General features: G+C 32.4%; 7 protein-coding genes across 9 annotated transcripts; 3 read left to right on the forward strand and 4 right to left on the reverse strand.

Annotated features, from left to right (window-relative positions):
• Window positions 1-113: 113 nt before the first annotated feature.
• LOC130447509 (lysophosphatidylcholine acyltransferase) lies at window positions 114-5,656 on the reverse strand. 2 transcript variants are annotated; one of them, XM_056784370.1, is made up of 10 exons: window positions 5,208-5,656; window positions 4,307-4,452; window positions 2,470-2,684; window positions 1,689-1,862; window positions 1,530-1,623; window positions 1,336-1,473; window positions 1,152-1,277; window positions 924-1,074; window positions 627-867; window positions 114-567 (listed from the first exon to the last, which is right to left on the reverse strand). In XM_056784370.1, the coding sequence occupies exons 1-10, from the start codon at window positions 5,316-5,318 to the stop codon at window positions 434-436; spliced, it is 1,530 nt and encodes a 509-aa protein (XP_056640348.1). In that variant the 5' UTR covers window positions 5,319-5,656; the 3' UTR covers window positions 114-433. The 2 variants fall into 2 exon arrangements, with proteins under 2 accessions (XP_056640348.1, XP_056640347.1); XM_056784369.1 differs by lacking the exon at window positions 2,470-2,684 and adding an exon at window positions 3,719-3,933.
• A 963-nt stretch (window positions 5,657-6,619) lies between these two features.
• Window positions 6,620-7,524, forward strand: LOC130447510 (acireductone dioxygenase). Its single transcript, XM_056784371.1, has one exon. The coding sequence runs from the start codon at window positions 6,787-6,789 to the stop codon at window positions 7,342-7,344; it is 558 nt and encodes a 185-aa protein (XP_056640349.1). The 5' UTR covers window positions 6,620-6,786; the 3' UTR covers window positions 7,345-7,524.
• A 730-nt stretch (window positions 7,525-8,254) lies between these two features.
• On the reverse strand, window positions 8,255-10,638 carry LOC130447511 (PEST proteolytic signal-containing nuclear protein-like). Of its 2 annotated transcripts, none has more exons than XM_056784372.1 (3): window positions 10,494-10,638; window positions 10,074-10,386; window positions 8,255-9,874 (listed from the first exon to the last, which is right to left on the reverse strand). In XM_056784372.1, exons 1-3 carry the CDS (start codon window positions 10,525-10,527, stop codon window positions 9,751-9,753), a joined length of 471 nt encoding a protein of 156 aa, XP_056640350.1. In that variant the 5' UTR covers window positions 10,528-10,638; the 3' UTR covers window positions 8,255-9,750. The 2 variants fall into 2 exon arrangements, with proteins under 2 accessions (XP_056640350.1, XP_056640351.1); XM_056784373.1 differs by having other exon boundaries at window positions 10,074-10,396; window positions 10,494-10,635.
• A 65-nt stretch (window positions 10,639-10,703) lies between these two features.
• LOC130447512 (40S ribosomal protein S26) lies at window positions 10,704-11,488 on the forward strand. Its single transcript, XM_056784374.1, has 3 exons — window positions 10,704-10,839; window positions 11,036-11,213; window positions 11,276-11,488. Exons 1-3 carry the CDS (start codon window positions 10,837-10,839, stop codon window positions 11,446-11,448), a joined length of 354 nt encoding a protein of 117 aa, XP_056640352.1. The 5' UTR covers window positions 10,704-10,836; the 3' UTR covers window positions 11,449-11,488.
• Window positions 11,489-12,358: 870 nt separating this feature from the next.
• LOC130447735 (5-methylcytosine rRNA methyltransferase NSUN4) lies at window positions 12,359-14,123 on the reverse strand. Its single transcript, XM_056784709.1, has 5 exons — window positions 13,953-14,123; window positions 13,255-13,894; window positions 12,892-13,199; window positions 12,581-12,837; window positions 12,359-12,525 (listed from the first exon to the last, which is right to left on the reverse strand). The coding sequence occupies exons 1-5, from the start codon at window positions 14,031-14,033 to the stop codon at window positions 12,381-12,383; spliced, it is 1,431 nt and encodes a 476-aa protein (XP_056640687.1). The 5' UTR covers window positions 14,034-14,123; the 3' UTR covers window positions 12,359-12,380.
• A 106-nt stretch (window positions 14,124-14,229) lies between these two features.
• Window positions 14,230-24,919, reverse strand: LOC130447734 (E3 ubiquitin-protein ligase Ubr3). The gene is made up of 27 exons (XM_056784708.1): window positions 24,562-24,919; window positions 22,585-22,798; window positions 22,256-22,517; window positions 21,925-22,191; window positions 21,644-21,872; window positions 21,397-21,576; window positions 21,111-21,337; window positions 20,873-21,031; window positions 20,629-20,810; window positions 20,426-20,565; window positions 20,053-20,362; window positions 19,749-19,992; window positions 19,514-19,679; window positions 19,319-19,452; window positions 19,087-19,252; window positions 18,712-18,902; window positions 18,421-18,654; window positions 18,062-18,370; window positions 17,848-18,003; window positions 17,283-17,428; window positions 17,054-17,219; window positions 16,743-16,977; window positions 16,450-16,665; window positions 16,126-16,388; window positions 15,711-16,064; window positions 15,369-15,640; window positions 14,230-15,205 (listed from the first exon to the last, which is right to left on the reverse strand). The coding sequence occupies exons 1-27, from the start codon at window positions 24,788-24,790 to the stop codon at window positions 15,088-15,090; spliced, it is 5,769 nt and encodes a 1,922-aa protein (XP_056640686.1). The 5' UTR covers window positions 24,791-24,919; the 3' UTR covers window positions 14,230-15,087.
• Window positions 24,920-25,211: 292 nt separating this feature from the next.
• On the forward strand, window positions 25,212-27,722 carry LOC130447292 (solute carrier family 25 member 16-like). Its single transcript, XM_056784025.1, has 7 exons — window positions 25,212-25,408; window positions 25,540-25,685; window positions 25,998-26,137; window positions 26,242-26,394; window positions 26,565-26,764; window positions 26,825-27,138; window positions 27,258-27,722. Exons 3-7 carry the CDS (start codon window positions 26,077-26,079, stop codon window positions 27,484-27,486), a joined length of 957 nt encoding a protein of 318 aa, XP_056640003.1. The 5' UTR covers window positions 25,212-25,408; window positions 25,540-25,685; window positions 25,998-26,076; the 3' UTR covers window positions 27,487-27,722.
• The last annotated feature ends 228 nt before the right edge of the window (window positions 27,723-27,950 follow it).

Below are 27,950 nucleotides of genomic sequence, written 5' to 3' on the forward strand. Positions count from 1 at the left end.
AAAGAACGTATATAAATATTTTGACAGGTACATAACCTATAAATTTGAAAATCGCAATTAATAAAAATAAATGCTAGCAGCTAGGAAATTTGAAGGTAGTAAATAAATTTAAATTTAAACATTAAAATTACATTTATTAACAAAATAATACATTAATATACAAGGTGCACTACATAATATTCGAAAAGGATTTTTATTATTTTCTAGTCATTTTAATACTAAAGATGAGTTTGGTTTTTGGGAAATGGGACGTAAAATGGGAACTACTTTCTTATTATTATTATCTTCGAGTCCACTTTAAAATACTTCACTTGTATTTTAAATAAACTTTGAAACGCTTTAAGTACGTAGTTGAATGTTCGATATTGACACACTACTCAATACCACTAAATGCTCGTTCCTTCAATATTTACATATGGTTTAAACACTCGTATCAGTCGACTTTTTTTGTGTGATAATTAGGACCCAATATCTCCCCGTTCATTCGGGAATTTTTCTTCTCTTTGGAGCTTATATCGAAGAAAGACGCGAATTCAGCTTTCTTTTGAGCGAAATTGATGAAATTTTCTGCAAAAAAATCGCACACAACTTACAGTGTGCGACAAAAATACGCCGTTAGTACTTACCAATTGTGATGTATCCGAGTCGATTACGATCGGCTTGTTCGAATATTTCCAAGGCATGCTCTTTACTTAGAGCTAAAGTTTGACACGCCGCTTTACAAAAATCTTCTTTAACCAAACGTCCGTGTCCGCTACTATCATATATCTTACAAGCTATCCGGAGGACATCCAAGGGATTTTTGTCTTTTTCTATACCCAATACCCCCAATAAATATTCCCTAAAATCTATTAAACCGGAATTTTCCTGAAAATAATCGTTTAGAGGCTTAATAAATCGGATCTAATTGATACGATTCTTACTTTGTCGTATATTTTGAAGAGTTGTTGAGAAGCTGGTGAATTAGAGGGTATATTAAGTAGTTTTACGAATTCTACGTAACTTATTTTGCTGCAATCTCTACAAATCGAATCGGAATCGATCAAAGTTTCTTCTGTTTTCGTATTCTGCAACCTATGGTTAAAAATCGAGTGCTGAGACGTCATAAGGAACCGTAGGAAAAAGTGATACAAGTTAATGGGGGTACTTACCCCAACCGATCTCTCAGTTTGTTAACCTCTACTAGAGACGGTGCGTAAGGTAAATGCATTTCTTTGGCTCTTGTCATCAATAGACAATCGTCGTATGAATAATCTATAACCGGTACACCTAAAGCTCTATAAAATAACGGGGTTTATATAGAAAAGTTGTTAAATTTATACGGTGCAAACGTACTTTGCCATAACGGCTCTAACATTTCTGGCGAACAACTTGGAGTCCCTTTTTTCCTCTTCGTTCGGCGTATATACCGGCAAAAATTCGATTTCACAATTACTGTACGGTTGAGTTAATGTCAACCACAAAAGTTTCCACCTACGGAACGGATTATTAGAAAAATAGAAGAAGAAATAGATATTTCCAGTACTTACGCACTAGGTCCTTCCCAAGTCCAAGTCACCGTATCCAATTTATTCGGATATCGAATGCAAACGGGTTGTATCGGTACTCCCGGATAAAAAGCGCCTAAAATCGATATTTTTCGATTTAAAATCTTAATTTAAAAAAAACTAAGTAATGAATACACGTACCCGGTTTGAATGTAATGAGACACGATCTGTTGGTGCAAGTTCCTTCTGGAAAAATTAAAATTTGGGGCCAGTCCAAATCTGACGTTGCCCTATTTATGATTTCTTTTATCGAATTTTGTCTAGAATTAGGATCGTCTCTCCATACGTATACTGGTTGCGTGAAATTTATCAATTCTACAAACAATAATACGACACGTTTTTTAATCGGTGAAATTAAATAACATAATATTAAATTTTCACCACCACAACGTAGTACATGTGCGATATTTTCAAAACCATTTCAGCCGGTCCTATCCTGTCTATTAAAAACTTCATTTGACCTCGTCTCATACGCCATCTACTTTCAATATTACAAAGTTCTACTAAAGAGTAGTAGTTTCGATAAAAAAATCGCTAGAAGGCGCTGTTAACAATTTTTAATATTTACTAGGGGAATATTATATTTTATATGTGGGTAGAAAAATGAGATAAGTTTGAGGAATTAATTAAAATAATCGTTATAATAGTAAATAGAAATGTATTGTTTTAAACGAAACATAAAAACAATATCGAATTAAAAACATAAAAGTGTATAGTAATTTAAGAATAAATTTTATGGTTTCCCACATGAGTATGACGTACAGGGTGACATTCAAATGTAGTAATCGTTATTATAAATTAAAATATATTATAAAAAATTATTCATATATGATCAAGTGATCGATTGTAATATAGCACATGTTTTACGAAAAACAAAAATTCTACTAGCAAAAAAATACAATAAAAATAAAGAAAAACCTACTTCCGATATGGTTGTTGGCTCCGCTTTCCCGTCTACAAATCATAGACGGGAAACCGACAAGATATACGATACCCCCGTCAAGAAACGTGGAATGAGGGGCAGCTACTAATATGGGGGCCTCACGTTTGGTAGCCTGTCTCCCTTTTATGCTTATATTCATACCTCCGGCGACCAGACAATTTTGTCCGATGATACATATCAAATGTTTCAGTTTCCTAAATGGGATAAAATTATTTTTATAAATAAATAATACGAATAACGTCTCCGATATCAGAATCTGAGTAAAATTTAAATGGAAAGTTTCGCGTTCTATGGGATTTAATTTTAACTTTCACGAAACTTTTATCACACAAACAAATTACCAGAATTAAAAATGATCGAGTGATTTGAAAACGAGGATCAACGACTTGATGATGAGTTATGCATCGTCGTATATTATTTTTAGCACGTGAAAGGATAGAATGAAAAAGGGAAAAGTCTGTTACTAATTTTAGTAGGTGGTAACCCGATGTACGTATTTAATAAGCGATAGAAGCGAGTCATTTCCATTGACATATTTTTATTAAAAAAAAAAAACTACCGTAACTTGACATTTTTAGTTTTTCAAAAAATTAGTACGATTTTAGTTGAAAAGAACCCCAGTTATTTGTATATACAATAGGTGTTTCTTTACGTAGAATAAATTAAAGATTTTCGTATATTCGAAATTGTGGATTAATAAAAAAAAAGCTGCGTAGAAAATGGCGACGCAAATATTATAACACTAAACGTTGTTGTTACAATATGTTTCTCAGTGTAGATAGAGAAATATGCGAAAAAAAATAACGTGAAGGAAAAAAGTATCAAAAATTTACGTCGTCGTTTTCTGTAATTATTTATAAAAAAAGCGTCTACAGTTTAGATAAACAAACAGCGTTACTTCTGAACTTTCATGAAATTAATTGTAAACTTTCACTTTTCAACATAAATGTATGTATACACGCATTTAAAAGGAAACTTCGATTATATACCGGAGCTATTCTAAAAGTATATAATTTCTAAATCGTCTAATTAAGTCTTTTTCATATACATTCAATTATTATTTTTATTATTTTCAATAATTAAAATTCGACCTTAAAAAGATAAAAGATAAATGTGTGTTTTAAATATGAATAATAACTACCAACAGCTATTATTCAAATGGCAAATTTTCGGATAGTTCAGAAATAATCGTTTTATTAAAAAAAAAAGTTAGTTTTTGGGCACGTACTCCCAAAGAAAGGCAAAGCCGAAGTTTCTCCCTTAGCCACGATCGAAGGTCCTCCCATATATACCATAGCGATGCTGTCTATGAAAGAAGAATGTGGTGCCAATGCCACCACCGGTGCCGAAGCCCTGTTCGATTGTCTTCCGGTGATTTTTAAATGGAATCCTCCAATCACGAACACGCTTCGCATAACTCTTGCCGTTACGAAACGCACCGAACTGCTCATACACAAAAATATATACAAAAATAAATCACCATTTATTTAGTTGTCGTATTTCGAATGCTTATCACTACTTTTTTTAATGGTATTTTATTTAAATTGTAAAAACAATTATATTTTATCGAAAAATCGATAATAATAATATGTTATTGACGATAACACAAAAAAATCTAACCAGAAGCGATGCCGTAATCAATAATTTTAATAAAAACGAATCGTATTTTGTGGTACGAATAAAAATATAAAAAGAAAAGTTAAAACTTTCGATTACGGTACTGCGTTATAATTCCGTAAAACAATATTATATATATACAAGAGAATAATATGCTGGAGGTAATACGGAATTTGAGCGATATAAAAAAATTGTTTACTTTCTCCAACCGTCTAACGGTTTTTGTCGTAATTCTTCATCGGACAGACCCCATAAACCGATATAAGCGAATATCCAACCGACGATGACGAAAAAACATATAATCGACACTCTTATGGGTAGAAGAACGACTGTTAATATAGCCGTCTGGAACAAAAATAAAATATTTCTGTCATTTTCTCAAGAATATATATTTTTATATATAAACAATAGTTTGAATAATATTTTTGGCAACCTTCCTAACCGGGGAACGTCAATGCAACGGTTTTTTCGTATTTTTTCGACCGGTAATTAAAACCTACAATCGAAAATTTCTCCGAGGCTAAACTACTATTATATTGTTAGGTAGTTTCTCTAACTTTTATTATAAAAACTTTCAATATCACGTCACGAACAGGTGTAAAGCACGCGAGTTTCTCTAATATTATTTATACGAGGGGAAATTATTAAACTATCCACCGACTCTCGTATATTTTTTTTCATTATTCGATAATACATTGTCCACTAAAAAACCATCGCCCTTGATGGATTCAATATTTTATTTAATGAAAATAACGGAGATGAAAAAATTATCTGGTTTTTTATCACGTGTTTTTTGACGATTTCTTTTTACCGAAATTACAAGGATTTAATTAATTTAAAAAAGAAAATAGTTGGAAGAAAACACGCAATTTGTAATATTTAATGAGCAATTGAATATTAAATAAACGTAGTGAAGTGAAACTAGAAGAAAGCGTTATGGTTTTCGGCAATACTTGGAATATTAATCATTTATTTAAATTTTATGGGGTAATTGGGGGTGTGTTGCACCCAAAGTTGTTGATTATAATTTGAAATAGTGCATTTTTCATTTACAAAATCTCACATTTTCGTTATATAAATATGTATTTCTATCGACTTACTCTAATTTTTTCATAAGTAGTTTCCAATTCCAATCGATGTACGAAAGGGTTAAGTAATTCTTCGGTGGGACATTCCTCGTGTGAGATACCGCCGGTGTATTTGACGCTCATTTTTCACGATTTTCACGATATTCACATCAATTTAAAACAATTTCCCGTGCATTCTAAAATCGTCCGCGCGCGACGCTCACAACATATAATAAACCTCCGTCCAATAGTCGTTCGAAATGTGAAAGGTTTACGACGGTGTTGTCGGATTTGCTTTACCGATACTACTTCATTTTTTTTAATATAAATCAATATATAGGAAAACTGAAAACATAGTAATTCATAACCAGGGCGGTACTATTTTAAATAATTTCCATACAAAACTACCCTTTAAACAACACCGAATCGTAACACAGAAAATTAATACCGTATGCAAATACCTACTTGTAGAAAATAAATACGATATGGCAACAGCGTTTTCGACGGATTTACGAAAGCTAACGAATTTCCGAATCGTTATTTTCACTTTTGCGTATTTAGAACGTGTGTTGGTGAAAGAGGAAATTTCTGGGCTCGAACAAGTACGGTTATTGTTAATCCGAGGATCTACACGTGCTTTTGATTTACGAAACTGTATACGAAAGTAAAAAAAGAATTGAAAATAATCAAGATACGAAATATTTGACGCATTTACATCTTTTGACCATCCTTTATTATTTTTTATTGAAATATTGGGACTATATTTTCATATAATTTTAACAGGGATGCCATTTCACAAACAATAACCTTTTTCAATGTATTAACAACATTTTACGTGTAATATATAGTTTACAATATCTCATTGTTTATATCATAGGACATGTGAAAGAGTATGTTGTGTTGCATAAATATCTGGCCTACTACTTTCATTTGTTATTTTACACTGTAGAGATGGAAGTTTTTTTATTAATATACGTATTTATTTGTTGAAAAAACGTAAAAAAAAAATCATTAATTGATGGTCGAAATAATTCAACGAAAGAAAAATAATAGGTATATCTATATAAAAATATTAATAAACTGAGACTTGATTGAAAATGTTATAAATTTTGAAAAAGAATAATAATCATTTTTTATACTACTTACAACGTAGAGTTTAGAAAGCATTGAAGGTTACGGTATTTTGGTCATTATTTTCATTAAAAAATCATATAAATCCCGGTTCAGAATAATCCAAGATCAAAAGAATCTATAAACAGATTTATATAAATGCGTTTAAAGCTAAATTTACCAAAAAAGTTTGGATAGAATGAAATTTTTTGTTGTCCAATGTAGATTCTATAATAGTTTTTAAGGATTTAGGCAAGAAAAATTGAAAAAAAGCACATTAAATCCGATCATTAATTTGCAAACTTGGTAACCGTTCCAATATTTTCCTCCAACTCTAGCATTCCTTATATAACCTTAAATGTCATTGAAATAAATAATCAGTGTTGTTTATTATTTATCAATTAAATGTTAATAATGTATATATATTCGACTGCTCAAGCTTAAACTAATTAATTGCATAAAAGAATCTCGTAGTGTCTCGTAAAAAAGTGGTTTTAACAAGATGGTTCGTGCTTGGTACATGGACAATGATACGTCTAGTGATCAACGTTTAGAACATCACAAATCACCACCGGAATTCGTAAATATCGACGATCTTTTCAAAATATCCGGCGTCGAATATTTCAAATTAAACATAGATACTCTAAATACCGACGGCGTTTTGGATCAAATAAAAAAACAAAGAGGTTATAACTACGAGGACGAAATAATATGTTCCGAGAAATGTTTGGAGAACTACGAGGAGAAGTTGAAAATATTCTACTCGGAACATCTGCATACCGATGAAGAAATACGTTTGGTAGTCGAGGGATCGGGATATTTCGACGTTAGAGATAAAAACGATAATTGGATTAGAATCGAAGTTATTCCGGGTGATTTATTGATATTACCGAAAGGGATATACCATCGATTCACGTTGGACGCTAAAAATTTTATAAGAGCTAGAAGATTCTTTGTCGGCGAACCTATTTGGACCCCTTATAACAGACCTTGTGACGATATGGAGTGCCGAAAAATGTACGTCGATAATTTGAAAAAGGGACAGTTCGTAACGGTTTAAAAACGGAAATTCCATCATATATTTTTATAAGAAAATTTATAAACTATATATATAAATAAATGGCGTAATATTGTTTATTTCGTTTTATTAATTGTTTTATATGAAATTTTACGATTCCGGAAAGTTATTTAATGTGAACTGTTTATTGAGAAATTTGAATTAAAATTGCTGATGTAAGTTTTTCAATGTTTACTTTTCCTTATTATCAAAGTTTATTTCGTCTAATTATTGATAAACTAAAATATTATAAATAATAGATACCATTATCTCTATTTTATATAGTTTTATTATATGCAAGTCATTATGACTGATGTAACTTGGTAAAAAAATACGAGGGAAAACGAGAAAAAAAAAACGTTTAAATCCATTATTAGAATAAATTTTCACCAAAATGAGTTGAACCGCTTTCTAAAAATTTCAACGAACCTACAGAACAAACCATCCGTTAACGCAACAAAAAATTGACTGTGGCTTACGTAGAGAAAGTACATTCAATGAGATTTTAATGTACTTGTGTTTTTTTTATTTAATTCGACTCAAATATAAATAGAAATAGATACGAAATAGATTCTCAGTTAAAAAGTTATTGTCGTGATAAAACGCCATCAATTTTGTGCAGTATGATGAAATTTGTAAGTACCCAAAATAAATTTTTCATCGAATTTTAAGATAAACATTTCCATTTTCCAGATATTGGTGTCGATATATTCTTTTTTATTGATATCGTCAATTGTATCTGCATACCCGACGGATCCGGAAGATCAAGTACAAAATCCTGGTTCGGTGAGGGCCCAGAGACAGGCAGGAGGCGGTGGTAGCGATCAACATGACGTCGTCGATTTCGGGGCTCACACTGGTAACCACGGAGCCTTTGGATGGTACGCGGACTTCCCAGTACACGCTCATTAATTCAACATAGAATTTTTCATAAATTATTCAATTATATTGTTTACAGTTGAAACTCAAATGTACTGTAAAATTTCTATTTATTTTTAATTCCAACTTATTTGCATGTGAACTATCAATTTTCCATACTTATTTTAAATCTATTAATTTTTCAGCTTTCAATTGCATGTCTGTATCTTTTACTAATTTTCTTTTTCTACTATAATTTTTATTTTTACAAGGGAATTAATTGTCGAAACAATATTTCACATAATATCATCGATATATTATAATTTTCAAAAATATAGTATATTCCTGGATTTTTCAAAATTTTCTTGATGTTTTTGGCTAAATCACGTTTATTTTGATAAAACATTTCGAAAACTACAAAGGACGTTTTACCAAATGGAAACAAATTTTTAATTATTTTGTTCTAGACACTTGGACACATTAATTTTTTTCTCTTTATTCTTTAAATTTCTTCTCATCTTTTTATCATTAATCTTCCATTTTCGTCAACTTTCTGATAAAAGATATGATATAAATGCTGTGATAAAAAACTACGGGATAATTTTTTTTAATTTCAGAAAAACGTTGACAAATTTCTTCTAGATTTAATGCAAAACTAATTCTTTTCAATACACTTTCCTGATTACCATCTGTCCCTACACTAACACAAATAATCACTTCAAACACTAACAAACTTTCGTTTTAGAATTTTCCATTTTTTCGCTTTCGCACTTGAATTATGAGGAAAAAGCTGAATTCTATGCAAACTTGAATGTTAATATGATTTGCCTATTTTATTGAATCTTATCAATTTTATTCACAAAATATAACGCTTTATTGCCTCAATCTCGTTGCGAAATTTATAATATTTACAATTTTATAAAAAAATGTGAAGTTGTAATAAAAAATATTTAATAAAAAATTCCAACAACTTGAAAGAGAGTTTTTATTTGATCATTTGGTACATCCCCTGTATATAGATATGCGAAATACATTTTAGAATGTCGTAATGCAATACTAGATACCCTATATAAGTAAGAGCATAAAAATCATAATTGTTTCAATTTCAATTGTTGTACTAAGGATACGTTTGAACTACTGCTGCCGCCGCAGCTGCTTATCAAATATTCTATGTCGAGATTACAATGAAATAGAGTTTTAGGATTAGTATATATTTATATGTATAGATAAACAACCACCTAAATTTAATTTGTGTTGTAAAATTCTTTGTACATTAATTATTATTTGAATAAATAATAAAAAAAATCAGTCCCGTTCTTATATAAACATATTAAATATATATATATATATATATATATATATATATATATATATATATATATATATATATATATATATATAAGTGTATGAAAAAAAAATTTAATAACACTTTATTCTTTATGAAAAGCATAATTTAAACCTCATAGCAACATTCAACGATCCTAATTTGCTTACTCTGGGAAAAATTCAATCTAGATCAAAATATGAGACAATTTAATTCAATTTAATGTGTTAATCATCTGCCCTTGCACTCTCCATAGCTTCTTTTAGAGTTTTTTCAAATAGCTTATTGGCATCAGAAAATCCCTGTTTTGTTTTCCCGAATGAATTGGGACCTGAAGAAGTGGGAGTGTCTCTACAACAACCAAAAAGTCAACCATCATATTAAATATATAAAGAAAATATAACTAAACAAAAAAATTGTTGTTAGGAAACAAGATTCTCGAGTACAGTATGAAGAGCCATACAAAGAAGCTTAAAAAAATGAATATGTCTATTCAATTATCGTATAAGAAGAAAAACTTGATGTAAATAGATATAAGCTCTAGACATACCTCCCTATATTTCTCATTCTCATACGAGCATGTGGCGGCATTTCTTCAGGTTCACTGTCACTGTCTTGATTAAAAACATTGGCTACGCTCATTTTAGGCTTAGCAAGAGGTTCTTTCTTTACGTCTCCTAATTTCATCTGTATAGTCATACTTTTTAATCTATTCTTAGGGGCTAAGCTAATATTTTCAAAATGTTTTTTAGAGTCTGTTTTAGGTTCCTCCTTAATGGAAGTTTTATCGTCTTCATGTTCTTCTTTGATTCTTCTCGGTGAACGAGATCGAGATCTCTCCCTTTTCACCGCATTCGAACCACCTGATAAACACTGATACATTTAAGGCATTTTAATTTAAGGAAAACGTAAGGGTTTAAAATAAACTTATTCATTTATGTTTATCAAATAAAATGCAAGTTTTACTTACCATTTAAAGTGAAATCTCGTTTTCTACTACTCATTTTTCTAACAATTTGAAATGTAGTGATTTTTATTAGATTAAAATGATAGAAAAACGCCACAACCAGTCCATTCGACAACAAAACTAACAGAAGGACATTCGATAATTTGACTTACCAATGACGTAATAAAGATACGTCTAATGTCAAATGCCAAACTAAAAAATTTCCATAACTGTCTTATAGCTTGTATAGTAAAAGTATCGGATAATAGAAGAAGGAAACTTCTTGTTTCCGTTTAAGGTACCAACGTTAACAATATCCCTAACCAAAGTCTTTATTTCCGTTTGTCAGTCCTGTTAAGGTGGAAAGATGGTGGGTATAAGTTTATTCCGCGTTTTTACAGATAATTATAACAATATTTTGTTTTATATGTTATATATGAACTAATTAGAGTCAACGTATACCGAGTATATTTTATCGCAATGTAAATTTGAATTTATCTATTTCTAACTTAACCTAAAATAATTTCAACACATGGTCGATTAATGCTGTTTTTGTAATTTTTCAGACCTGTAAAAGGAGAAATGGGGGACGCTCCAAACACGGACGCGGTCACGTTAAACCTGTAAGATGTACGAATTGCGCTAGATGTGTCCCTAAAGATAAGGCCATCAAGAAATTTGTTATTCGTAATATAGTAGAAGCTGCTGCTGTAAGGGATATTACGGAAGCGTCAGTTTATCAAGGTAATTATTTGTTGTTCGGGTCGTTTTCGGTTATTGCCAAGTTTTGTTTTCGTGTGTTTTAGCTTATGTTCTCCCTAAGCTCTATGCCAAGCTCCACTACTGCGTATCCTGCGCCATTCACAGTAAAGTTGTACGTAATAGGAGCAAAAAGGATAGAAGGATCAGGACACCACCGCAAAGGAATTTCCCTGGTAGAGATAATGCTAGAGTTCAACAACAACAACCCCGAAAGTAAAATGTTTGCATCAGTTTTACATTAAAAGTTTCAAAATGTCTGTGTCGTTTTTATTTGGGTTTAAACAAAATGAAATGGGGAAAAGAATACTTTGATAATGGCTAGGAGTGTGGGAAATAAGGGCCAGATGAAATATTTTTCGTAAACGAATTTGAAATTGACTAAAAAAATGTTTTAAGATAAAAAAGAATTCATTAGAAATGTATTTTATGAAGAATATATGATTACGGCGATCTTAGTTTGGTAAAAAGAAATTTTAAAGTAACAACCTAAATCTCGTTTATGATGCATATTTGATTTTAAAAAAAATTATTGGAAAGATATATTTTTAAGTGAGTGTTTAGTCTCATTTAATAATGATAAATTTGTTTTTCATTTGATAATAATCATTAAAATTAGAAACTTTTGTTTATGAAAACTCACCGTTTACAGATAGTTATTGCTAGAATCACAACAAATCCATTCAATTCACACACACATTTACTTGTTTTGAATAAAATTGAAAAAACCGACACGAAAAAATCTTTTTGAGGTTTAAAATAATTATTTGTATAATTAAAAACGGGAGCTTCACTACTGACCGCGTTACTTCCCTAGACCATCATAAAAGAACATATGAATGTCGAATATGGAGCGTCATCGTGGGACTACATAAAAAAACCGCCAAAATGTTAAAAATAAATGAAAATTAAAAATTTTCTAATTAAATTATCGGAAAATTTTGTAAAAGTAAAAAATATTTAACTAATTAGTAGTTAAATTTAATTATTAGAAAAGTTTTTTCTAACCTAAAACTAATTAGAAAATTTCGTTTTACAGGGGTTGAATTAAATTTAATCACACAAACCTCAAATAACAAGAGCAAACATCAATGTAATATTTCCATTTTTGAAAAGTAGGGTAGTAATAAGTAATAAATGAAAACACGAAATTTATTTTATTTTCTGTAATTTACAAAAATAAGTAGGGCCGTAATTTTGTTTCATAGACGGTACGATTAAATGACCATATCTCAATATATTCGCATCTGCATATTCATACACCCTTTTCGTTTGTAATAAAGCTTGAGATAGATCCCTAAATAATAAAAACACGTAAAATTATAAACGAATTTTTTTTTTAATATACTAACTTGACGATAAATTCCATGTTGGTTTCTTCCCAAGCTTGCTTCAGAGCCATGTGTACGACCCCGTCGTTTTGGATAGGGCTCAAAGAACAAGTCGAATACACAACTACGCCTCCTATTTTCACCAATTTGAAAGCTTGAAAAAGGAGTTGTCTTTGAAGTTCCGGTAATTGGAGTCTTTCCTTGATCCTCGAAGGTTTGAAAATGTTGTTATCGTTTTCATGTAGGGAATGTCTATCTGTAGTACAAGGAACATCGACCTATCAATGGTATTTGAATAATTTGTTAAAATAAGACTAAAATGCCGGGCTTACCAATATCCTATCAAAAGTATCTTCTTCTATAATTCTCCCATCATAATTGGTTAATCTAATTTTACCTGTTTGAAGCCATTTTTTGTCGAAATCAAACAAGAATTGTTTATAAACGTTATCGATCCTATTAGCCCTAGAATAAGATATATCGTTTGATACAATACTGGAGGGATACAAAGTTTGTAGTGCTAGGAGACTTTTACCACCAGGAGCTGCGCACATGTCCAAAATTCTATTACCAGGTTTGATATCTAATGCTAAAACCGGTAGAACTGAACCGCCGTCCATTAAATAATAGTTATAAACGCCTGGAATAGTAATATGGTTTCGGTAAATGCAAATAAAATATTTGTCGTCTATTACCTGTTATAGATTTTTTTGGTGATGGAAATTCACTTTTATTCCCTTCTTCGAAGCAATAAATATTTAAATGATCAGGAAAATGAAAGTCGTATTCTTTTTCAACATTTACGCCGAATTGTGTATTTTGATCGTACAATTTATAATGAGTAGATTCTAATAGAAAGTCCTCTTTGCCTTTAATTTTAGTCGTCGGGATAAATTCGTATAAAATTTCTGTGGAAAGAGCATCTTGAACGTTTACTAATCGTCTAGTATCGTATTCCGCCTTTTCGAGACTACTTTTTAGCGAAAGATCTTTGGCTTGTAACTTTCGAGTTTCAACTATTGCATCTTTAGGCTGATTATCGAATTCTTGAACGGTTTCCAATACTTCTTCTACGATATCGATATTTTCTGTTTTTTCTCGAATGTAACTTTTTTCTAAATCGAATAAGACGCGCATATTTAAAGCCCCTTTGAGTTCCAAATTGTATTTAGTATCTTCAATATCTCCGTAATAGTTGAGTACGGCTACATATTTATTTTTACATAATAACGCTCTACGAATCGCTAACCAATTTTTACCAAATACTTGTTCATAAAAATCGTCGAAATGGTTTAGGGCTTTATCGACAGGATGTACTTTCTTTCGAACGACAGACTACAACGTTTTAATTTTATTTTATAAAATGTTATTTATCGAATAAAATTACTCTCACCCAATGATTTGGCGGATGTTTATATCTAACGAGTATTTTAGTTTCTCGTGTTAAATATTTCAAAATACTATAAGAATACATATTTGTAAAGCATAACCTAACATTTTTGACCTAAGAAATTCTTCTTTTTTTCAACGATCGTTTCATCTACTAATTCTTCTTTTCGAGAGTGACTCTTTTTACTGCGAATTCAGGCACTTAAATAAAAAGTACAGAGCCGGCTCCGATAATGTTCGTATCGTAGGAAGGGTTTTTTAAATAATTTCAAGCCATCGAAGTGAAGTAGTAATTCTATTGTAAATATATACATGTAAACAATAAAATATTGCAATGATACCAAACAATTACAGAAGATATTTGTTTTTTTTTCTTTTAAATGATATACAAAATACGATTCGCGTAATCATAAATTATATACAAGGCGTTTTTTTCCTTAAAAATGTATACTCTTATTACTGCAATAATAGTTACAATAATTAGTATTACTAATATGAAGGTTTATTTATTTTTTTGTTAACTGGGATAGTATAAATGAAATAATCACAGTATTTTTATTTTTTCCATCTTATTACCGGGTAAAAATGACCAATCGAAAAAATTAACATCCCTTTAAAAAAATAGTATTTCCTACTACAATTATACATATACAAGCACGATGGGTAATACAACGAACACATAAAAAAAATATACAGATATGAACACAAAATTTAAAAAAAAAGCTCTAATAAATAGTTTACTAAATATCGTCTCGCTACAGCGGATCTTCCATTTAACACAGCTCTTCAAAAGAATATACACTAACAGAACGACATCTTCTTACACTAAACTATACTACGTTTAGTATATTTTCAGTTTTTCAGTAGTTTGTTATGGATTTTTGATGGAATATATTTCCCCACGGATCTTCTTATATATATATATATATATATATATATATATATATATATATATATATATATATATATATATATATATATAAGTCGTTAACATTTGTTATTTTCAAAAAAATAAAACGACGACGAAAAATTTCTAACTTGTATGTAGTAAGAAGATGCATGTTGTTCCGATTCTCTTAAAAAATCTATTAGAAACTCGTAATCGTAAAATATAATGCGAGGGGTGGTTTTTCGGTTTTCTATAGAGCGTTTCGATGAGGCACCCAAGTTTTTTCGGTGTGATCGAATCGATGGGCCAGCCATTGCTGTTCCAACAGTTTGTATCGGGCCGTACTAAGGTACAAAGGTTTACCGCGTCTGAAAAACATGCACCAATAAATATTTATACTATTTAGAATCGAATATAAATCAAGGACCTATGGAAGGCTCATAGGACCATGTATTAAGCGTTAGTACGGCAGTAGTAAACTATCGAATTGAAGATAGATATCGATAAAATTCATAACGATATTGGACTCACTTTAAATCTCTGTCTTCTTCTTCGAAATCGTCCAAATATAAGGATCCCCACAGGCAGGCCCTGTGTCCTCTAATGACTATAATATAAGTTGAAGTAACGACTAGAAAGATGCCTGTACCGGCTCCGCATTCTGCCGCGTGCGCCACCGCCTCGCAAACGTTCTGTTGTTTACAACAATTCTGCTTCAAACAAACAATAGTACCGCATAAAAGACATATACTAGTCTCTTGAGCTACCGATTGGCATTGTCTACAAGGTCTCTCGTGATAATACTGAAACCGAAAAATAAGGATCAACACTCCACCGCGAATAGTAAACGATTTAAAACGATATACTACTTACGGTGAATATCCTTTCGTATTCCCTAGGTAATTGCAACAACCTCGGCGGATACCACATTATGTGTTGTTCGGCGAGGAATCCTTTGGCAGCCAATTGACTCTTTCCTATAAATATACCCAACTGTTCGCACCAATTTCGCGGCGTCTTCATTTCCAGACCTAAATCCATCGTCCAAGTCAATGCTACCGAAGCGTTAAACCAACCCCAATCCATCGATTCCGTTACTAATTCTAAATAATAAACGAGCCGAACGAATTCGTTGTTTTGTTCGTATATATCCGGTAAGGGTTGTTGATAGAGGTGGTGTTTCAACAAAGCCGCTATACGAAGGAAGGGCAGGCACAATTTTTGTACCTAAAATTAAAACGAGGGTTAATAGACAAAGTAATTACCACTACTGCTAATAATAATAAACCTGTAATTCCAGTCCGATCATATTAACTTTAACGGATTTGTCACTATAACTTTCGCTATCGTCATTATCGTCCATATAAAGATCCGTTTGTCCTAAACATTCGTTGATAAGTCCGAGAGCATCCGTTAAATTATTAACGTGTTCTTTGTTCGCCCCGACGGCGGCTTTGGCTCTTTCCGCTCCCGTTAAACCGCAAGACAGTTGCGCCACCACTTGATAATACAAAAGATTATATACCATTTGCACGGTGGTTGTAAAATAAGCTGAAAATGTAGGTTATATATATTGATAAAATAAAAAATTTCTCTAAAGATTAAATATTACTTTGATCTAACGGCATGGGTAACAACAACACATACTGCAGCAATAAAGCGATAGGATCCCTTAATAAGAGGGGTACTTCCCTTTCGATGGGCGCTATAGTGGTGACGGATACTTTAGAGGACATGCCGCATAATTGTTGGAAACTCATCCAGGCCGGCCACATAGCGAGGACGCGCGCCACTCTAGCGTGAACGGCCAACACGTGAAGAAGAGGAACTGAAACGATGGTAAAAAGAAAAGAAATTATTTTCACATAGTATGTATATACAAAAGTTTCTCAATTTTTTTATTACCTATGCAATCTCTTTTCGGTAAAAGAGCCGAACTATTAGGAAACTGCACCAAGGATCCGCCTCTTTGGATCAATTCCACTTCCAGATTCGTTCTAGCTATCGATGTAACGAAAAGGAGTAAACTTTGTAAAATGATCGGTTTTTCATTTTTTAATTTGAATCTCGCTTTCAACTGAGTACTATTAGACATATCCTCCATTGCTTTACCTATTGCTTCCAACATTTTCATAGTATTCTAAAAAAACAAATGAAATAAAAAAGGAAAAAGACGTCGATTCAATTTTTCAATAAAAACATTTTCAATGGCTTACAGGTTTCCTATCGTTTTCTCTCAAAAAATTACTGAGTTCTTCTAATATATGCGACATATTTCCCGAAGGTCTAGATCTCACCATTTGCGTTTTATCCCCTAATTGTGAGGATAGAGGTAAAAACGAATTTGCTAACTGTCTGCACAAAGGACACAAATATTCACCCCTAAAATAATTTATTAGATATCATACAATCGTACACACATGTTTTTAGTTAAAGTTTAGTTACTTTTCGGGAGATAAAGTCAATTGCCTTTGTTGCGTCCTCAATGACGATAAATAAGATTCTAAACAATCTAAATGGAGGTGATGTCCGCACGTTTGGACGTGTACCCCACCATCCCATCCTTGATTCAGAGATAAGAACCAGGATTCCTGAAAATTAATTATAAATATTAGAAATTACACTGTGAAGAATGTGTCCTTTAGGGTAAAAAGGGGGACATGATCTAGCTATTCGCTAGAATAATGGAAGTTCAAAAATCTCTCACAAGTATATGATAACGTTACATGTCTGTACTGGACAACGATCATAGTTATAATAATAATAAGCCGTCGACCCGGATGGATCGAACCAACCAAAAATGCTTACATATTAACTTACATTTCCTATCAATATGCTGACATCTGAAGTAAGGTACCATGCACATTGAAACAGGAAATTATCTTGCAATTATAACAGGCAGTTCAATGTCCATTGCAACACACGTTTTCAAAGGGTTTACGAGGGGTAAACGAAAAGCACATCAAATTCGATTTTTCTATATATATATATGGATATGAATTACACTTACAGGATCGAAATGCCTATCGAGTTCGTCGATCCTTCGATCGCATTCGGCTGCGAGCGTATCATCTTTTTTCAATAATTCCTGTTCTTCTTCGCAAGTCGGCAATACAGTACGTTCCGGTTGATCGTGTCGTCGCATATGACCGATTATACTAGTCGCCTATAAGAATAATTTCGTAAAAATAAAGAATGTTCAAAGAAATAAATTAAAATAATACCTGAATTAAAACCACCAATCCCATCGGATGTTCGTCTGTACTCGGCGAACTCTGATTACAAATAACGCAATCGTATTCTTGTTGTTTGACGACTTTTTCTTCTTCGTTATCTTCGTCGTCGTCGTCGATACCGTCGTCGCACTCCATGGCTTTCTCCATAAACTGTTTTTGTTTATTGGCGAATTCCTGCATTAGTTTTTGTTGACGTTCTTTGGCGCGACGGCGTCGTTCTTCTCGTTCGCGATTTTCTCGTTGTTTTTTCGCCTCTTCGCGTTCTTCTTTAGACGGCCACAACTTGATACGAGCGTCCTTGAAAATTGGAATTTAATATAATGATAAAAATATATCCACCATCTCACCTGTATATAAGTCCTACAATTTTCGTCCAACGAAGAAATCTTTTGTAATAATCTGCCGATATAAAAAACACCGTCCCCCACAGAAGTTTCCTCCGTTTCTATCGAAGTCGAAGAACGATCTTCCTCTTCCGCATTATAACTGTCAGGTACGCCCGAAAGTTGAGAATGTAATCTCAACAACAAAGAAATTATACTTTCGTTCACTTTAACCACGGGAGGGTAATTATTTGCACCCTATAATAGGAAACGAAAGTTGAAAAAAAAAACAACGTTCCATTAATACACCCTTACCCGTAGCGGCGTATTGGATCGCGACTTTCTGTGTCCTTGAGAAGTCGTAGGTACTAATTCTCTACTGGTACTGGAACAGCTTGTGGTTTTCGTCGGTTTCCTAACTGTCCTACCGACTTCGCTACCCGCCATTAAAGCTGGTCTCGTTACCGGAGGCGGTAAGGCGGGCGTTTCACTAGGACTGTGAGTACCTACAAAAACAACGATAAAATGATGAAAATAAATATATTTATAAAATTCTGTATCGAAATATCATTAGATCTAAACCGATTATTCATCCTATTTTAAATCGGTTTTTCATTAAGAATTTCATTAAATCGTATCTTCAGTCTATCCAGACTAATCGAATAGTATATAGAGATATATATTACTTACTAATTTCCGTAATAGAAGCGACAGATGCCAAATTCATTATTCTATCTACTTCCATAGGTACGGAAGTCGCAGAAGGTAGTGCGAAAATGTGACCTCTAGAAGTTGCAGGAGGTGTTTCGACAATAGGGGATGCAGTTTCGTCGGCCTGAGGTCGAAATACCATTACCTAACGTTACAAATACAGAAATTTACTCATTTTTTTTTTCGATTTAATTCTTTTTCAGTAAATTACCTCGCGGCTTTCAGACTGTTGCTGTTGTTGCGATTCATTGTCCCATGTATTCGACGACGCTTGATCAAGCATTAATAACGGATCGATATCCGTCATATCGGCGTCTATTTCCGCACTATCCCATTCGATATCACCTAAATTAATAGAGATAAAAGTGAATACGACCACTCCAAACCTTCCGACAATTCTACTTACTGTCCGAACTGTAGGTTATAGGGGAGAAATCCGGTTCGGGATGTATGACTATTTGTCCTACGTTCGTTTTTAAATTGTCAAATACAGAATCGGCGGCGTACCAAGTGGAAAGATCCGAATCGTTTGGTTGGGTCATGGAAGGAGATGTCGAACACATTTTCGAATCCTAAAAATGATTGGGTTCTTAATAAATATCGATATTTCCATAAACTATTTTCGTTTGATCCATTTTTACCTCTTTGTTTTCATCCCTCGCCGCAATCAGAACGGCTTGTTCTAACAGGAACACCACCAAAGCCATAACGTGTTCCGATACCAACCCCTTGACAGCTTTAAATAGAATAATCAAAGCGGCGGCATGAAAAACTCTAGATTTCAAAATCTGTCGAGGATCTTCGTAGGCATCCGATACTTCGGTTGGCGTCCTAAACGGCGGCCAAAGACTACAACCAGCTTTCAATTTATTGGCGTGCCTAGCGCTGAAAACAAAAAACGAAAAATACATTTTCCATATGGATAAAATAACTTTGATTACTTACTATTCCGTATATCTGTCCATGGAGGTTTGGAAATCGCGTCGATGGACGGCGCGCAACAGCACGTGAATCGGATCGTATTGTTTTTCCCAAATTTCCGGTTTCGGTACGTACATTCCCTGTTGCATGTTACCGCTAGCTTCCAACGCCGGCGCTCGATAAAAAGCTACTTCAGCCAAAAGCGATTCGAAATCCCTCGATTCGGACATACCGCAACGTTCCGGCATCAGTTCCATCAATTGCGAATGAGTTTTGTCGCCCATGCACAGCAAAGTCACCATTTCTAATCGGTTAAGGGATGTTTCCAATAAACCTAAACGAATTATAAATACGTAATTAATTAATTAATAATAAAAGGGGGATTCGTAATTCTCACCTAAATTCGTTCTAACGCTTACGAGGGTCGCCAAAAAAGTTAGAAAACTTTCTAACATCGGAGTATCGTGTTCCCCTTCTAAATAAGTGCTACGATTCCCTTGAAAAGGCGCCAAGCTCATCCACTTTTTAATATGAAACCTAAAAATATCAGAACATAAAGTAAAAAAATTCGATTTCACTTTTTTATTGATCCACGCTTACTTTTCAATGACAATATTTAAAAATTTCTCTGCTGGTAATCTGGTACAACATATCTGGAGTAGATAGAGATCCGCGTCCACCATGGAATTACAAAAATTACATTGAATGTACGTCATCGCTTGCCCTTTAATTTGAAGACCGTTCCTCAACCACAGACCGTTCAAAATTTCATAAAAAGCTACCTGAAACCGTAAATTCGATTAATAAAAACGTTAATGAGCGGCGAAAATTTTACTCTACTGACCTGTACCCGTAACGGATGCATCATTAAAAGATCTAGAAAGAAATCGCTGGAACCTAAGACTTCGTTAACCGTTACACCTTGTACGGCAACCGCTTGGCTCAGAAAAACTGCCAGGTATCGATGGAGGGGTAGATGAAAAGACACTTGAAGACTATCGGTCTGAAAAATATGTTTAAAATAAATCATTTCGTTAATAGTAATTTTTATTGTAATTTTAATAATACAAATAAAAACTCACCACCATTGTGTTCAAGTAAGCTATAGCCTGAAACCAATCTTTGAGTTCGTTAAGACAGGCGTTTAATACTCTTTTGGTTAAATGAGCTGAAGAAGCGTCGGTTAGGTGCGATATAAGAGCCCACATCGGATAAGCGCTGGCTTCGAGTTCAGCACTAAACGCTGCATAATAAGTATTTGGTTCAAATTCGATGTGCTGATTGAGTTCTCGTTGATTGACGTTCATACCTGCAATCGATATCATCCAACGATAAATCGATATCTTATAAGACGACATTAAATGTTACCTTGAAACATGGCGAGAAAAGCGAACCACATCTCTAATAAACCGTCGTCTGACATGAATTTCAACGCTACCGGTCTATGGGATAAAACATTTTTTAAATCAGACACAAGTGGCCAATAACAGTGATCTTTCATAACGGGTTTAGCGCAATCGACGACGTAATGAAAATTTTCTTTTTGATCTAAAACGAATTATTAAAAAAAAATGGAATAGAAATTTTTTAAAAATGAATCGAAATCGTTAATTACCGTGCAACGTATTTTTGATCAATATTTTGCTCATCATATATTTGAGACTAACCACCATGACATGCAACAGATTGAGTTGTTCGGTCATTTTTAAAGCTAAATTTTGATTTGAGAACAGTTGAACGCTAACGTGCACTACTCGGTTACTTAAAGTATCCGGATCTGCGGATCTTTCCAACATCATGGAAATACGACTGTAGTGCAGCACGACGGCGCGCGTCAGAGCTTCCTACAACAAGAATCATTTAGAATATAAAATAATAAATGATATAGAGACGAACCTTGTAATCAGAATCGGGCAACATATTCAACAAAAGACAAACAATCTTCTGGGGGAATTCAAATTTCACCGTCCAAAAAACTAATTCTTCCAGAAAGGTCTTATGGACGAGATTCTGTTGTAGAGACGGTACGTCCTTGTAATCTTCGATTGGTTCTGGATTCGGTAGGGAATGAAGAGCCTCTTCGTAACGTCGTCGAGATTCCGCTTGATATTGTTCGTATTCTGTAGTGGGGTTTTCGGGAACTTCGTTTAGGACTCGATATTTCTAGAAATAAAACAAAAATAATAATCGTCCGTTTGTAAAATCGATTATTTTTTTTTTAATTTACCTGCGGATTGGTTAATGCGGAAGTAATTACTCTTCTCATCAAACCGCCCATGTTATTGAAATCTAACAGCATAGTTATGAAAGCGTCGGCGTCTTGAATTGCCCCTTTGTAAGCATCGGCGGTACCCATTCGACTATTTTCTCTCAGGTGTTGAATAAGGCGCAAAATTATTCTAGGCATCATTGCTTCGGCGACACACATCAGTTCGGTAGGCGCGTTTCCTTTAGTCGATCTTTTATTCGGTCCGTGACGTTCGCAAAAACTACGAAAAACAATAAAAGAACAAAAATAATTCAATTGAATTGAAAATTGTTAAAAGCACCGCTTACCCGGCTTCTTTCATTACTGACGAATCTCCACAATCGCAAGCTCCTCCAGCTTGACTTAAAAACATGTTGAAATCGTGTCTGGCGTGATTTCCTTTTTTAAAACATTCCGTACACAGCGACATACACGGTGATATGCCGCAAGTACGGCATCTGTAGGCTACGAAATTCGGCGTCCATACCAAGCCGCACGTTGTCGCATTGTCATATGCCCGAACTACAATAACAAAATTTTCATGTAACAACTTTTTCTTAAAACCCCGTAAAATATATTAAAACATATTTTTCTTTACAAATTCAACTTTTAAACCACTCTGTAACGTTTAACTGAAACTGAATGATTAAAATGTATATAAAATCAATCATTCTAAAAAATTCACCCTGTATGTATATATCCTGAAATATACCGTCAATTGCTCGACGCGGAAATTCCGTCCTTGAACTGGCCAAACAAGATTTTATCTATATATGAACAACTTTACTTGATAAACACTTTTATTATTTTTTTATAAAAAAAAATTAATGTCGAAAATATCGGGGATATTATAATGCACTTCCTCGTTTTATTTTTTCAAATAAAAAAAATAATGTTTGTACAGTGTAGAACGCGCCGGGCACCACATTATGCTGTAGCTAGAATTTTTGGCAAGTTCGACGACCTCGCTTACAACCTGGGTCGCGTCGATTTATGTAGCCTTCTCTTAAACTTCTGCATTATGTAAATTCAATTACTGTGTAGTTGAAAATACGATAAACATATATTCATCTAATTTTTGATGCAAATTAAAATATTTTTAAGGGGTAATTCGAAAAAATACAATTGAAATTATGATTAAATATTTACAAATTTAATAAAACTAAAAGGACTTTTTTGAGAAGATAATAGTGCAAAATCACAACAACAACAATGAAATTATTAAATCTAATCATAGATAATCATAATGGATTGACTGAAACCACTATTTTTAAAAATGGATGAGAAAAAACAACTCCACCTGTGATGAGGTTAAAAAAAAATAATTTTCAAATTTGTATCTAAATGTACTATATCATTCTAATAATAACATACGTAATGGATAAAATTGATTATAAATGTAAATAAAATGAGGTGAAAATTGAAACTTATTTAGAAAGAGAAACAGCTGTTAATTTAAGTGAAATCTGAATAGTTTTGCTTGTAACACCAAATATTCATTAATGTTATCATAATTGGCTTGGAATGTGCATAAACACGTCGTCGAATTATAGAAACATAAGGTTTTTTCATTTTTTTAAATTAAATCTCAGAGATAATTTATTAAGAAAATTTAAGAAAATAAAAACACATTTACATTGTCCAAATTAATAACAAATCGATATTTATAGAAAACACTTGATATAAACTGAATTGTTATTCAGTCCATACAAAAAGATATAAAAATAACGATTTTTGAAGAAACTATTGAATTTGTTAATTATAATAGTATATCATGAATTATTAATACAATTCATTCAAATCTATTAATAATCAAATACAAAATTATTGATGATTAAATTTTAGATGACTAAATAGTTTAACAAACAATATTTCAATGGAATAATAGAGTTTAAGATGAATAAAAAATTGTACATTATATTACTTGACAGTTTCAATTTGCAAGATGATTCTTTTTGGGGGTAATGAACTTTTTTAGATCTTCTGATCATATTTCAAATAGGAAATCATTTATTAGTTAAAACGAACAAAATAACGTTAATTTATTCATTTATTCTTTAAAATGTTACTTCGCGAAACGTTAGATTACGAGGTATTAATAATAGTGAAGACACAAAGGTTCAGATATGGTTATTTATATGTTTTATATAGTTTCAATTATTTCGTATACAAATAATGATATAAATAAATATATAAAAAAATAACTCGAATGACGAATTCAAAGACAACTTGCAAGGCCATTGGCAAGGTAACAATGTTCTGAAATGTCATTCGGTTGATCTCACCTGTGCTAGCGAATTCATCTGGAGTTCTGCCTCCTGCCATAAGCCATTTGCACCAATCTATAGTTTCCCATTCTTCTATAGATTTTTGAGGATTTAGTAAATTATCCAAAACTTCGTTCAAGTGTTGAGGGTTTCTTTCGTTCGAACAATCGGCATGAATGTATGTAGCTGTGGCCCGTTTTCCCTTTGCCATCAACACTTTCGGGTCACAATTTGATGTTGAGGCCATTATGAACACTAGAAAGTCATGTCAAATGTAAATTTCACTGAAAATCTATCAAAATTACGCACGAAACAAAAAACTTTCCCGTTCTCGTATCCCATTAAACAACACTCTCCCTCGTCATCTATCATATACAGTTAGTTGTGACAGTTCAGGCAACTGAAAACCAAATTTACTAGTCATCAATTTTGACATTGGAGTATAACCACGAAACAAAAAACATACTTTTTTTTAATATAAAAGAAAAATGAATAAATACCATTATTTTATATTAGATACAATTAGTTTGGTAAGAAATAAAGTACTATTTAGTAAATGACATACAAATATTCAAACATTGACAAATGACATAAGAATAGAGGTATCGCTTAGGCATGTCATGGCTATTAAAGTCGCCAGCCAGCTCAATGCTGTAACTGTTTAGTTCTTAGGTAACAGCCCAGCAAATTGTATCAAATGAAAGAAGAAGACCAGAAATTTAAAAAAGAAGTGCGCCTTTTATATAATATTTGTAAAGCCACATATTTCACAATATTTTATAAGAATTAATAATAATGAAATAAACCACTTAAAAGGGTTATTTTAAATATATTATCGACGATTTCAATTCATATTCTAAGAAAGGTTAGTATATTTTTACCAAAACCAATCGATTTGTGAAAATTCAAATGTATTAATATGTTAAATTATTTTTCAAAGTGTCATAAAAAAGTATTTACGCCAATAATTTCATAAAAATCTTATTAATTTCGCAGGTAGATGCATCCTTGCAAAACTGTGTCAGTAGGGTTTGCCTTCAATGTCACGGTCGGAAGGTCAGTTAACTTGTAATTCCTGTCCAAAGTGAAATTTTTCTTAAATCAGTTACATTCCATTCTATAAGAATGTCTCGTTATTGTACGTAAGTATTTGTATATTTTTTAAAAATAAATCGTCTCTTCTTTATAATAATATTAGGTATACACTTATTCACAGATTGTGTTGTTTGTTTATTAAAATAGGTAAAGTTGAATAAACGATTTTGTCTTATATTTTATAGTCGAATGATGAAGGAAAAACTAGTTCAATATCAATAATGGTGCGTTTTTTCGTCAAATTGTGTGTATCCTCAATTTTGTTGTTGGAATCATTAAAGAACAATGTGAAATTGGTTATTAAATTAATTTTCACGACAACATAATTGATTTCTAATTATGAAACATCAATCTTTTAGGTAGATATTGAGGATGTTACTGGTGAAAGTTTTATTTTACGTGAATTCTCGCTTGAAATTTTTAAATCATTACTAGATAATGATGGAACTCAAATCGGACAGGAGATTCGAAATAATCTGCAAAAATTTATTATGTGGGGGTAAGTGGATTTATTCATATCAATTTCCTTACTGTTTAATTCAAATGCAATGGATTTCTCAAAATTTGACTCAAGGTATTAAAAATCTATTGATACTTTTATAGGTGTAGCTGGTATGTTATCGAAAACTACAGTAGCTCCTTTAGACAGGATAAAAATTCTTTTGCAAGCTCATAATAAACATCACGAATCTCACGGGGTACTGAAAGGATTAAGACACGTCGTATCAAATGAAGGAGCATTTGCCCTTTATAAAGGTAATAAACAAATCAGTTTATTTTTCAATTAATATTCTTTTTTATGTTTCAACATTGTCGAATTCAAAAACACTTAATTTTGATGTGAAACATGTGCATATTCGTCACTAACTTTTATTAAAACGATTTTCAATTATCATTTAATAGAGATGTTTATAATGTTGCTTAAGGTAATGGAGCTCAAATGGTTCGCATTTTCCCGTACGCAGCCATCCAATTTACTTCTTTCGAAATATACAAGAAATACTTGGATGGAGTTTTTGGCGAAACGTCTCACATCGATAAATTTCTGGCGGGAGCAGCTGCAGGACTGACTTCGGTAACGTGTACGTATCCGCTAGATACCATCAGAGCCAGATTGGCGTTTCAAGTAAGAGAAATTTAAGTCGAAGCAAACTGAAATTCATTTATTTACTTTTTTGTATTCCAGATAACAGGAGAGCACGTTTATACCGGTATAGTTCATGCCGCAATTACAATTTTTAAGGAAGAAGGTGGCACTCGAGCCCTGTACAGAGGCTTCACTCCTACCCTTATGGGGATGATTCCCTATGCTGGTCTCTCTTTCTATTGTTTCGAATATATCAAATACGGTTTCATGAAATATTTACCTAAATGGGCGTGCAATAAATGCGAAAAAAATACAGGAGGATTAGTATTGACCATACCGGCTAAATTGGTATCTGGTGGATTAGCCGGGGCTGTTGCACAAAGTATTAGTTATCCTTTGGATGTAACTAGAAGGTGAGTGGTACAAGTTTTTACTTTAATTCCATAATCTACTAGATTTTTATGTTTGTTTTTCTTATTATTTATGTTTTTGTTGTCTTGTATGTATTTTTTAATTTTCTTTAAATTTTTAGGCGGATGCAATTGGCGATGATGAACCCCGAAACTCACCACTATGCCAAAAGCATGTTTGCAACACTAGTCAACATATATAAAGAGCACGGTATCGTTAGAGGACTTTACAGGGGAATGTCGATAAATTATATGCGTGCCATACCAATGGTAGCCGTATCATTTTCCACGTACGAACTTTCCAAACAATTTTTGAATTTGGATACCGGATTAAAAGTTAGCGTCGGTTAAAACTTGTTAGATTCGATTTTAGATCAATTTTTAAATAGCTGGGGGGTGTATTTAAACGAGAAGGAAAATACCATTTTCACTTTTTTTAAAATGTTGCAGTTAATTAATAGTAACCTTTAGTTAATTTATAGAGTTTAAATAATCAAAATTTAATTTTTTTAGGACAAAAAGTGAACGAGAACTAGAAAATGTGAAACGTTATTTATTTTTTTTAATAAAAGAATATAAAAACCTCACCAGTTTTTTAATTACCTCCAATCACCAATAATAACTACTAAACCAGATTTTTTTCTTCCCAGTAGAAAATTTATTCTTTTTAAGGATATACCTGTAACTTTACATTCCTGTATATTAAAAATAATATTTTTTAATTCACTTTTTCTTTTACATTTAACGATCATTTGGAAAAACTACCTGGTTTATTGCTTTCGAAACGCCTTCTTGGAAATTACAAAATTTCCTTG

Source organism: Diorhabda sublineata, chromosome 8, assembly GCF_026230105.1.
Source record: "Diorhabda sublineata isolate icDioSubl1.1 chromosome 8, icDioSubl1.1, whole genome shotgun sequence".
NCBI classification, from domain to species: Eukaryota; Metazoa; Arthropoda; class Insecta; order Coleoptera; family Chrysomelidae; genus Diorhabda; species Diorhabda sublineata.

Bases quoted from the DNA above. Each gene is read 5' to 3' on its own strand.
- LOC130447511 (XM_056784372.1), bottom strand. From the start codon at position 10,527: ATGAGTAGTAGAAAACGAGATTTCACTTTAAATG. The intron at 10,387-10,493 runs GTAAGTAAAACT...AGTGTTTATCAG, and splicing joins ACGAGATTTCACTTTAAATG to GTGGTTCGAATGCGGTGAAA. The intron at 9,875-10,073 runs GTATGTCTAGAG...TGGTTGTTGTAG, and splicing joins AGAATGAGAAATATAGGGAG to AGACACTCCCACTTCTTCAG.
- LOC130447510 (XM_056784371.1), top strand. From the start codon at position 6,787: ATGGTTCGTGCTTGGTACATGGACAATGATACGTCTAGTGATCAACGT.
- LOC130447512 (XM_056784374.1), top strand. The intron at 11,214-11,275 runs GTAATTATTTGT...CGTGTGTTTTAG, and splicing joins GGAAGCGTCAGTTTATCAAG to CTTATGTTCTCCCTAAGCTC.
- LOC130447292 (XM_056784025.1), top strand. From the start codon at position 26,077: ATGATGGAACTCAAATCGGACAGGAGATTCGAAATAATCTGCAAAAAT. The intron at 26,395-26,564 runs GTAATAAACAAA...ATGTTGCTTAAG, and splicing joins AGCATTTGCCCTTTATAAAG to GTAATGGAGCTCAAATGGTT. The intron at 26,765-26,824 runs GTAAGAGAAATT...TTTGTATTCCAG, and splicing joins GAGCCAGATTGGCGTTTCAA to ATAACAGGAGAGCACGTTTA.
- LOC130447509 (XM_056784370.1), bottom strand. From the start codon at position 5,318: ATGAGCGTCAAATACACCGGCGGTATCTCACACGAGGAATGTCCCACC. The intron at 4,453-5,207 runs GTAAGTCGATAG...TTTTTGTTCCAG, and splicing joins CTACTTATGAAAAAATTAGA to ACGGCTATATTAACAGTCGT. The intron at 1,278-1,335 runs GTACGTTTGCAC...GTTATTTTATAG, and splicing joins GTTAGAGCCGTTATGGCAAA to AGCTTTAGGTGTACCGGTTA.
- LOC130447735 (XM_056784709.1), bottom strand. From the start codon at position 14,033: ATGTATTCTTATAGTATTTTGAAATATTTAACACGAGAAACTAAAATA. The intron at 13,895-13,952 runs GTGAGAGTAATT...AAAACGTTGTAG, and splicing joins AACATCCGCCAAATCATTGG to TCTGTCGTTCGAAAGAAAGT. The intron at 13,200-13,254 runs GTAATAGACGAC...TTACTATTCCAG, and splicing joins ACCAAAAAAATCTATAACAG to GCGTTTATAACTATTATTTA.
- LOC130447734 (XM_056784708.1), bottom strand. From the start codon at position 24,790: ATGGCCTCAACATCAAATTGTGACCCGAAAGTGTTGATGGCAAAGGGA. The intron at 18,655-18,711 runs GTAAGGGTGTAT...TTCCTATTATAG, and splicing joins GATCCAATACGCCGCTACGG to GGTGCAAATAATTACCCTCC. The intron at 18,371-18,420 runs GTGAGATGGTGG...CCAATTTTCAAG, and splicing joins ATTGTAGGACTTATATACAG to GACGCTCGTATCAAGTTGTG.